Here is an 11617-nt window from a genome sequence, read left to right as displayed (position 1 = left end):
GAGAGAGTGTGTGTGTGTGTGAGAGAGAGCTACAGTAGAGAGAAAGAGAGTGTGTGTGAGAGAGAGAGAGAAAGAGAGAGTGTGTGTAAGAGAGAGTTAGAGAGAAAGAGAGAGTGTGCGTGAGGGAGTGTGTGTGTGAGAGAGAGACAGTCAGAGGGAGAGAGCGTTAGAGAGACGGAGGGAGACCAGCATACAGACTGGTCTGATACAGCAGCAGCGCATGCCTCACCCCCACACGTTTTTATGGAGATACCTACAGCGTGAGTGCTCCCATTGTGAAGCTTTATAAGCTCGTTTATGAGCTGTCGTTAACATGCGTAAGACCCCTAAGTGGCCTAACGGATCAATCATAAAGACTAGATTACAGTTGGTGATGAGTATTAAACGTCTGGAGTAGCAGACTACCCAGAAGGCCCTATATCAGGTTTTCCATCCAAGACATTTTTAAAAAATCCAGTGTGTTCACCAGCTGGCCTCTGTATCATTACTTGTCACTCAGCAAAAACACACACACAAAATTCTGCCTTTTCTTGCGCACTATCCACTAACTTTTGCCGCAGGCTCAAAACTCGCCTCTTCAAGAAGTACTACCAGGATCTCTTAAGCACCTATTGTATTTATATTTTGTGTATTTATATTTTGCTGCTCTTGCACTTTGACATTGGCACTAGATTATGCTCTTGGTCACCTGTTTAGAAAGGAGATGCACTTGTGAGTTCTGGTGAGTAGTAGTATTAAATGCAATTACTGTACATCGCTTTGGATAAAAGCGTCTGCTAAATGACTGCGATGTCATGTAATGTAAAGTAACTGTATTTCTCTCTCTCTCTTTCTCTCTCTCTCTTTCTTTCTCTCTTTCTCTCTCTCTCTCTTTCTCTCTCTTTCTCTCTCTCTTTCTATCTCTCTCTCACTCTCTCTTTCTTTTTCTCTCTCTCTTTTTCTTTTTCTCTCTCTTTCTCTCTCTCTCTTTCTCTCGTTCTCTCTCTCTCTCTCCCTCTCTGTATGAAGGCTAAATGGCTGTGAGCTGGCCGCCCCAGACGCAGGCTCAGTGTGGACTCCAGCGGAGGAGGGAGACAGTGTGAAAAAGCTGACTGGGCGCAGACGCCCGCGGCGACCCGGAGCAGCGGCTTTTGAAGGCGCGGTGGAGTGAAAGGGGGACATTTAAGGATCACTTACATCTAAACACAGACTGGCAGGATCCCGCTGCCCTGCACAGCCAGCTCATTTAGCCTTCATACAGAGAGAGAGAGAGGGAGAGAGAGAGAGAGAGAGAGAGAGAGAGAGAGAGAGAGAGAGAGAAAGGAGTGCGGGACAGAGGGAGGGAGAGAGAGAGGGAGGGGACTGAGAGTTGATGGGAACAAATATACAGGGAGAGTGTGTGTGTGTGTGCGTGCGTGTGTGTGTGCGTGCGCATACCAAGGTTATTATAGTTAACGAAAACTACAGTAACTAAAAAACGAAAACTAGGTGTAAAAAAACGTTAAAAACGTAAAAAGTTAACTGAAATAAAAATAAAAACTAGGCTTTACAAAAAACTATAACTAACTAAAACTGTATTGTGTGTTTACAAAACAAACTAAAGTAAACTAAAATTATAGAGAAAATGTCCTTAGTTTTAGTCTTTTTCATTTCATATATAAGCCTAGTATTTGGGGGGGATATGAAATCTATCCTCAGTTTTTTCTTTATTAGCTGTGCCCCTGCGCAGAAGCAACCTGACGTGCACCAGATGGTTTGTTTCACACGGAGTGAACCAACGTGAGCTCGCGACATCAAGATAGTCTCACGAGGCTAGCGCAGAAGAAAAATAAAATAAAATAATACTAGTTAATACTAGTAATGAAACGAATAAAAACTAAAGCTAAGCATTTTCAAAAAATAAAAACTAAACTAGCCGACCTGCTTTAAAAATGAATTAAAACTAAACAAATTGAAAACAAAATGTTAAAACTATATAAAAATAAAAACAAATGAAAAAAACTATTATAACCCTGGTGCGTACATACAGTATATGAGTGTGTGTAAGTGTACTGTACATGTCAGAGAGAGAGAGAGAGAGAGAGGGAGGGAGAGGAGAAAACACCATATGATTTGAATTAATCACTGTGGCCAGACAGTTATATTAAAAATAACAAATTTTTTTTTTGGTCATAATGGTCCTCTGTTGCTTGACAAAACACTGGCCTGAAGCTAATGGTAAGAGTTGTTGGGCTCCTGTCTGTCAGCCCAGGGGACATCCATGTGTTTTCTGTTTGCAAGGACTGGGGATCAATTTTGTCTCGTCACACATTCACAATGAAAGGACAGGACAGGACAGGACAGGACAGGACAGGACAGGACAGGACAGGACAGGACAGGACAGGACAGGACAGGACACAATACAACATACGATCTAAGACGCAGCACCTGCACATTAATTCCGGATAACAATGGTTCTTTCATAGTATCACATAATACGTGACCCATCCTGACTGACTTAACAGGTTGATTCAAATGACCATTTCAAAATACACAGGCTTTACAATATAGCTATTAAAAGCGTAGTTCCGAATTTGGAATTGTGGGTCACACTGCAGTCGTGTTGTGTGCCGGGGCGTAGTAATCTCACCCTATTCTGTATGTGTGGGCCAACCAGGAAGTGGTAAACCACGCGACCTGCCCCTGCACACGTTGCGGGAACAGGGTGGGGTGAGAGGGGGCGCTGGAGAGGCGAGCTGTCGAAACATAGCCCAGAAAGGCCTTTTATTTTAGGGGAGAGCAGTTCCAACTGTCTTGCTAAATCTTCTCGTTCACACGGTCTCTGTCTATAGATTCTTAAGACACATTCTACGGACGTTGTAGGAACACCGAGAGCCGCGACAAGTCAAACAGACATGAAATTCTCCTGTGGACAGTGTTGTAGAGAAGACGCTCTAGCGGAGAGGCCCTTCTCGTGCGTGAACCGATTTTCTTCTTAAAAGACGAACATTTCTGCTCTTTCCCTGTTATAGTTTCCTAAAGCCGTGTGCCGAAAAGTACCGAACTATCAACGCGTGGACCTGCTTTTTCCCCCCGGCGGTGTCGCCCGAGCTGGTTTACCTGTGTTATCAAGGGCAGGGCCCCAGACTGCTGCCACTCCGTGATAGATTTCATTTGGCCGCGAGCAGACCGCTGGCATGCCAGTTCCCCCTGAGTCACACCACAAGACTGGCGGGGCCAGGCCGCGGCACAGGAAATCACCGCCAGAAAGAATGTCCGTGGCCAGGAGCAGAGACGGGGAGAGAGAGAGAGACAAGATTCCTGCCTTCGCACGTCATAGACAGTAAATACACTCAGCCGGGAGTCCAGGACTTTGTCAGTAATCAACAGAGGGCGTGTGCCGCCATATAGTCTCTATATAGGTTTCTAGTGAATTGCGTTGTGTCATTGCTCAGGTGGTTCTGAGGAATAATCTGAAGATGATGGTGATAATGATGATGATAATTATGATGATGATGATGATGACATAGCATCCTTAGTCTGCTGATGGCTTGAGAAAATTGTGGAATTATGACAGAAGAAGAGATACTGTATGACTATAATCCTGTTTAAGAGAGTTCATTGTGAAGGAATATGAATTCATAAGAGTGATTCTTAATGACTAGGACTGTTTTTTCTGAACAAATTGGGTTAAACCTCTATTAAAACAAATTTGATTACATATTGTATCTTATCAGACCTTTATAAAGCCTTTATAACCTTTGTTGACACAGTGGCACGGTGCTTTTTGCACTGTTGCCTCACAGCAACAAGGTCCTGTGTTCGATTCCCCACTTGGGACGATATCGGCACTGGAGGGCATGTTCTCCCCAGAGTTGTCGGGTATCTCCCAGGCCTTTCTGTGTGTATGGTCTCCCTGGTGCTCCCAAGGGTTTCCTCCCAAAAGAAATTGCAGAAGAACAGGACGCTCTCCTGTCCAGTCTTTGACCAAGATTGGACATGAGCATTTGGATTGATAACCGGGCCGAGGGGCGCCCACTGCTCCTGGCTGCCCTTGGGCGAAAGCCTAATGTATGTGTGTGTGTGTGTCACCCATTGCATAGTGCACGCGTGAGTTGTCAAGTCGTGTGACGAATAAAGACATCTTCTTAAAGCCTTAATCAATTTGTTGAACTACAGAGTATGAGCGGCAAGGTATAACAAACAACATCTAAACAACATAAATGGCACTGGAAAAATCACGGCGTATGAATCAGCAACAGCTCCACCAAAACCCTCGACGCTAGGGTGTCGTCTCCCTACCACAACAACTCCCCCCCGCCCCTCCCCCACACACACACACACACAAACCCAACCGACCCAAACATCACCAGTGGAATTTCCCAGCCTACCCATCCCTCCTCGGCTAAGCTCGGCTCGGCCACTCATACAGACACTCCTATGCAGTCATTTGGCTCGCCGCAACAAGTGCGCTTTTGAGTGCAACCTGCTGCAAAAGCCTGGCCCTGTAACAGAAGGCTCTGCTTTGGTCCCTGGGCTCCCTCTCCCCATGCCAGGAACGCAGCACTTAATGTTTTTAGCTGAGCGAGCGAGGGTCGAGAGCAGGGGGGGGGGCCACGAGACACTACACACAGTGTGCTGCCGAGCACTTGGAGCCCTCGTTGAGACAGCATCAGTCATCCCGACGGTGGAAATAAACAGTCATTGCTGCTGCCTGCTGCTGCTGTTGTTCTTAGCTTGCTAGTTAGCTAGCTGAACGTAGCAGCTACAATGCTAACGTGAGGAGCAAAGAAATTAGGACTCTAAGACTGCTGGTTAGGGAGGCTTGGAATCTGGTTTGGGTTCCCCTCATCCATGAAACCAGAGGTTTGTGTTGCCAATTAGCTGGAAAATGTCAGGGAAAACTTTGAGGAGACTGGAACTGGCACACCTTTTTACAGCATTGTTGAGAATACATTTGCAAGAGATGAGCAGGATCCCAACAACAGATTCACAGATGGCACTTGAAGCTTCATGCAGATGAAGTGCAGTTGAATGAAGTTCAATGCAGTACTGATGATAGCAATATATAATTTGATTAAAGTATCCATGTCTGCACAGAAACCAATATACCATTTCATCTTTATTGACTGTCAGTGATGCCTATTTGATCTATTGCTGAACTGTGGTATTACTTTCTAGACCTCTCCTCCGTGCAGCCCAAAATAGAACAGGAAGCAGGCAGATCTCCCTAACAGACCCAAAACTGTGTCCCAGGTTTCCCCTCCACACAGGAACACATAAAACAAAATTCGGTCTCAGACCCAAAAACTTAACAGAGGCCAGGCACACAGACATAAACTGTAGACCATCAGCGCTGCAGGCTTGCACTGAGTATGGATAGACAAACATAGGCTGAGAAAGAGAGGAGAGGGAGAGGAGAAGAGAGGAGAGGAAGAGACCCAGACACGAGAGAATACACGAGAGCGCTTAGAAAAGAGACGTTGAAGGAAAGCAGACAGAACGGCAGAAATGGAGATGAGAGGAGATGGGAGCTAGCTGCTAGCGGAGAGCGGGGTTTACCTCCTGTGCTCGGCCGTGCGGAGAAAGCCTCTCTCTCGCCGGGTGCCACGCTGCGCAGCACATCTGGCCTGGCGGGCTGCCGCCGCGGGCCTCGCGCACATGCGGACGCGTGTGTCAGCGCCTCGGTCACAACTTGGCAACCCGCCGCCGAGGCCTCTGGGTAACAAATGACTGAACTATCTCACCCAGCTTTGCTCCACATGTCGGGCCGCGTCGAGATAATGAAAGCGAACGTGACCGAACCGCAAGTTTGGGTTTTGTCTCTCCCCTACCCCCCCCCCTCCCCCCTCCACCTCCCCCCCTCTCTTTTTTGTCCCCTGTTTGCTCTCGAAAACACACACACAACCCACAAATTGGAAAGAAGGGAAGAAAAAATAAAGAAAAGCAAAAGAGGGGCTATGGTCTGATCCCAGCGCAAATAAAATTCCTGAATGCCAGATTTCTTGGAACAGGAAGACGGGTGAGGAGGAGGCTTCTGTCGTGAGGATGTGTGGGGATGGTGCTCCAAGACTCGCTCTCACCGACCTCTGCTACAGACATAAGGTGGACGCTCCCCAAAAGGCATGGGAGTCTAAATGCTTAGGGTCCAAAATATATATTCAAACTTTCATAGTCAGGACATCAGTCAATAGATAATGGTATGGAGGAGAGACCTTGAACTCTACTTGACAATTACCCATCAATTAAGACTTCCACAAAGACTGCAGAGCACCGGAAGAATAATGAATATCAAACAACAAACAACCTTTTGTTATACATACAAGACCCAGTCTCTATGTACAGGGGAGAGCTTCTACACTATGACTACAGGAGGCTAAGTATCGTAATACACCTAATACCTGTATGTGAACCAGAGTATCATAATACACCTAATATACAGTCTGGAAAGTCCGGAAGGTCTGCACACCCCTTTCTCCTTCTCCATGTTCTGTCTCAAAATTATACACAAAATAGCCCATAGTAACAAAGTGACAGGTTTTTAGACATTTGTGTTGATTTATTAAAAATCAAAATGTAAATGATCATATGTACACAAGTGTGCACACCCTTTGATATGACACCCAAAAGTGAGCTGTGGTGCATTTTGTTTCCACTGATACTGCTTGACACATTTCTACAACTTAATTGGAGTCCATCTGTGGTAAATTTTGCCCATTCCTCTTGGCACATCCTTGCAAGCTCTGTCAAGTTGGATGGGGAGCGTCGGTACACAGCCATTTTCATCTCTTTCCACAGATGTTCAATTGGATTCAGGTCTGGGGTCTGGCTGGGCCATTCAAGGACATTCACAGGCTTTCTCCGAAGCCACTCATTTGCTCTCTTGGCTGTGTGCTTTGGGTCGTTGTTATGTTGGAAGGTAAACCTTCGCCCCAGTCTGAGGTCCAGAGCGCTCTGGAGCAGGTTTTCTTCAAGGATCTTGGTGTACTTAGCTGCATTCATCCTCCCCTCTATCAGGACTAGTCGCCCCGTTCCCACTGCTGAAAAACATCCCCACATCATGATGCTGCCACCGCCATGCTTCACTGTAGGAATGGTATTAGCCCGGTGATGAGCAGTGCCTGGTTTCCTCCAGACGTGACGAATGGTATTCAGGCCAAAAAGTTCGATTTTGGTTTCATCAGACCAGAGAATCTTGATTCTCATGGTTTGAGAGTCCTCTAGGTGCCTTTTGGCAAACTTCAAGCGGGCTGTCATGCGCCTTTTACTAAGGATACAGTAGATTAGCACAAATGTCTAAAACCCTGTTTTCACTTTGTCATTATGGGCTATTTTGTGTAGAAATTTGAGACAAAAAATGAACTCAATCTATTGTAGAATAAGTCTGTAAAGTACGTAATAAAACGTAGAGAAAGTGAAAGAGACTTTCTGGCTTGACTGTATGAACCAGAGTATCATAATGCACCTACAGTAATATGCAAACCAGAGTGTCATAATATACCTCATATGTGAACCAGGTCTCTGTTTGCAGTCAATTAATAACATTCAAGTATACAGTTGTACAGTCAGTTGTTACTGTCTATTGTATAGGCAAAAGTCAATTGTTATTGTCTATCGTATAGGCAAGGTGTTCAATATTGTTCAAGTGTTATCAGGTGTTGATTCAAGTGATTGAGTGTACAGTAGTACAGTCAGTTGTCTATTGTTGTCTATTGTATAGACAAGGTGTTCAAGAAACCCGCAGTCAGTGAGTGCATACTGTGCAGTACACATCAAGCACAACGTCACACACTGTACTAACACCACAGTGACCCTGTGTCTCTCAGGACAAAATGGAGGACGAGATGTTCAGTCTCGCCACTTTCACAGAAATAAGTCAGAAATAAGGGACATATTCATGACCACCAGCCTACAAAACCACATCACAAATCACATTACAATGAGACGAGGTTAGACAAGAACCCGAAGTTCATCAAATCCCTGTCCGGCTTGCCACAAGGCTTCAGGACTAGCTTATGTCACCTGACACAAATGTCAGGTTACTCTAATTGGCATGAGCGTGCTGTCATGTGTTATGACCAAGGCCAGGTCGTGTGTGTGTGTGACAGGGTTGTCGAGAGTGTGTCTGGAAGATGTGGACTTGACCCCTCTGGCTATAGGACCAGCAGTTGCTGCTCAGTGGTCCTGCTGCCAAAGCAAACAGGCGCGATCACAGACAAGAACCAGCTCAAGGCCTTTATGATGACCCTGGGACCCTCATAAACACACACACACATGACAGGAAGACGGAAGCCAAATACCAAGCGAGTATCAGGTAGAAAACGGCGAATGGAAAAATACAGTATATCAGACAACCCTTTAAAGACAATTTGAGCTAAAAAAAAAAAAAAGAAAAGAAAAATAAACGACACAATAAAAGCTTTCCATCTTCAAAATCCTTGATCGGTAGTGAAAATATGGCCCAGGGATATATCTACCCAATACGCAGACTATTTCCTGTCAAGCGGCGCTCTCTCCGGGGCTGATATGAAACCTGAGGCGGCCTGATGGGATCCAGAGGGATGGCCTGGCCTCACGGCCCCTCCGACGGGGGAGGGAAGTCACCGGCCAGCTACCACGCACGGTAAAATTAACGCCCGGCGCGTACGCTGTCATGGCTTTAGCAGACGCAGACATAACAGCGGCAGACATCAGCCCACTCCTGATCCACTGGTATGAAGAGAGCTTGGATGAGAACTTGGTGGGGGGGGGGGGGTGGTGAGGGGAGTCCAGCCTCACCCCCACAGCGGAGAGGCTGAACACGCACACTGAATGTGCACACATACACACACACACACACGCACTCAGACATACACACACATGCTATCATGCACATACAGCACTAAATCATGCACCCCCCCCCCCCCCCCCCGCTCTTATGACATCGACACTGAGAGAGAAAGAGAGAAGAGAGAGAGAGAAAAGAGAGAAGAGAGAGAAGAGAGAGAGAGAGAGAAGAGAGATAAGAGAGAGAAGAGAGAGGAGAGAAGTGGAAGCACACAGAGAGAGAAGAGAGAGAGAGAAGAGAGAGAGAAGAGAGAGAGAAGAGAGAGAGAAGAGAGAGAGGAGAGAGAAAGAGGAGAGAGAAGAGAGAGAAAGAGAGAAGTGGAAGCACACACACACACACACAGTCCCCTGGAGTCTGAGATGGTGGTGTTTATCTGACTCTGCAGACAGGAACAGTAGATCCATGTGAGGGAGAAGGGAGGAGGGTAAGAAGAAGGACTCCCGAGGCGTCATAAATCAGGCCTCGCTAACGCACAACACGCTCGCTAGCGGAGTCCTCAACGTGAAACTCTGAACCACGAGGAGGATCCTCTCCTGAAGAGACCCGGTTACTTTCCGGGGGAAATGTTCCCTGTGCGAAGGTCACTCAACCCAACCAATCATGGATCACAGTGGGAAAAAGGGTACAATGTTTGAATGGGCTTTCCTCTGGGAATGAGGCATCTTATGATGCACACCTTTCACTCCTGAATAAAACCTCACTCAATCAATCAATCAATCAACCAATCAATCAATCAATCAACCAACCAGCCAATTAATCAATCAACCAACCAACCAATCAATCAACCAATCATTGATGAAGAGTGTACAGATTTGGTGCTGTCCGTGGTGTGTATAGGCAGAAACAGGAGAGTGTGACTTACTTTGGTGGGGACTGCTGGGTCTGCTCCGGTCTGAATCATGACCCTCGACAGACATCAGCCACCTGAACAACACAGCCTCACGACACAGTCCTGGGAGAGAGAGAGAGAGAGAGAGAGAGAGAGGGGGGGGGGGAGAGAGAGAGAAAGAAGGGGAGAGGGAGAGAGAGAGAGAGGGGGGGGGAGGATGGGAGAGAGAGAGGGAGGGGGGAGAGAGAGAGAGAAAGGGAGAGGGAGAAGGAGGGAGAGAGAGGGAGAGAGAAGGGGGGGGGGGTATATTTACTCTTGAGTTCCATCACAAACATGTCCATCTCCTGCCAGTGTCCACATTCGTCACAGGACACATTTGACACGTCATCCTCCTATGACACTAGTACCCCTGCTATAATGAGGCATAGGACTTCACACATTAACACACTGGTACCCAGTAGACACCCCTTATTTAACTCCAAAGGACAACCCCCCCTCTACCCACAACTGATTGTCCTCGTGAATTTCAGCCTGTACATTTTTTTTTGGTCATAATATCTCACCCATTAGGGTTAACTAGTGGGTCATCTCTCCTCTGCTCCTATTGGTCACATCTGGGAGTCATCAGGGACGCGTGGCCAATAGGAGCTGGCTGTAATTACTGACACCGACATGATAATCATAGGGTGTGGGCCCGGAGATGCCAGCGACACCAACGCGCTGTTTATTATTTATACTTGGTTAAGAGGTGGAGGGCTCACTTGAATATCCCAGGTCAACGGTTCAGTACCGCCATCACAGTGACAGGGGAGTGTGTGTGTGTGTGTGTGTGTGTGTGTGTGTGTGTGTGAGTGTGTGTGTGTGTGTGTGTGTGTGTGTGTGAAGGGGACAGAGAGGCACACAGTCTAAGCTGTTCCCAAGCAGCCTACACACTAACCATAAGGCGCACACACACCACGTTGCCCTCCAACAATTACACACTGTATTATTTATAGAAATAACATCGCGCCCAAAGTGTGTGTTTGTTTTCTTTTACTATTTTGAGAGAAAAAAAGGCTATCCAGCAGACACCAGTGATCCGTGGATTAAAGGTGGGAGTTTTTACAGCGATAGCCAACAGACCAGGTGATGTCATACCCTGATGATGTCATCATGGGTGCCATTTTTTTTGCCATTTGGCACGCCATGGCTACCGCCCACTCACTGTTGTCCAGCCAGTCTGTAGTGCCAATGGCCTGTGAAGTACCAACACACACACACACACACGCACACACACACGCACACACACACACACACACACACACACACACACACACACACGCATGCACGCCAGAACACACAGAGAGCAGTTAGCCGCAGTGCGCGGAACACTCCGGAACATTCCGGAACACCCACCGAGGACCCACCAGCCCCGGGAGCGAACGTTCCAGCCGAGACCACTGGGGATTCAGATCGACCAATAAAACTACAGCACTGAGCAGGAACTCTGTCAGGAAGAAGAGGAAGTCTGGACACTCTTTTAAGACGGACCAATCTGCTAGCATCAGACTGCTAATATGCTATTCTATGCAGGGCTGGGACATCTGGATCAAGTCAAAGCAAATCTTGCAAAGTTTGTGCAGCGGCTTTTTTGACAACTTCATCCTAAAACGGTCTTAAAACCTCTACCATCACCTCATCAGCAGTGTCTGCAGGCTGGTTGTGGTTCTGGTAATGGTTGGTTTGCTTAACATATCCAGAAGCATTGAGTAATTCAATACAGCTTCACCATTAGTGTGGGAATCGTTACGTAGGAACTCCCCCAGTCCGACTGATCGAGTTTCGCTCTAGAGGTCCTCCAAGCATCCTCAGGACTCACACACATGCTTTGCTCGGGATTCGACCTTCTCTGGAGGTCAAAATGGCACTTACTTAGGGCAACTTGAAAGACGACAAGCACAGAGCATCTGATTGGCTGGGAGGCCTGCAGTGTTTATCCCTGGGGAGGCATTTCTACTGGATCC

At 47.0% G+C, this 11617-nt stretch overlaps 1 protein-coding gene across 2 annotated transcripts in view; it reads right to left on the bottom strand.

The window, feature by feature from the left end:
- The window catches only part of erg (ETS transcription factor ERG), a gene marked incomplete at both ends in the record, with an annotated part of 40646 nt that extends 30960 nt beyond the window's left edge, over positions 1 to 9686 (bottom strand). For both annotated transcript variants that reach the window (XM_084446409.1, XM_084446410.1), the window contains one exon: positions 9648 to 9686. In XM_084446409.1, coding sequence (XP_084302535.1) covers positions 9648 to 9686 — 39 coding nt within the window. The remainder of the gene's footprint in view (positions 1 to 9647) is intronic.
- Positions 9687 to 11617: the final 1931 nt, after the last annotated feature.

The sequence above is a fragment of the Borostomias antarcticus genome (assembly GCF_949987555.1).
Source record: "Borostomias antarcticus genome assembly, chromosome: 1".
NCBI classification, from domain to species: Eukaryota; Metazoa; Chordata; class Actinopteri; order Stomiiformes; family Stomiidae; genus Borostomias; species Borostomias antarcticus.
The sequence above is the reverse complement of the archived record's forward strand: the minus strand, read 5'-3'. Positions and strand labels throughout refer to the sequence as shown.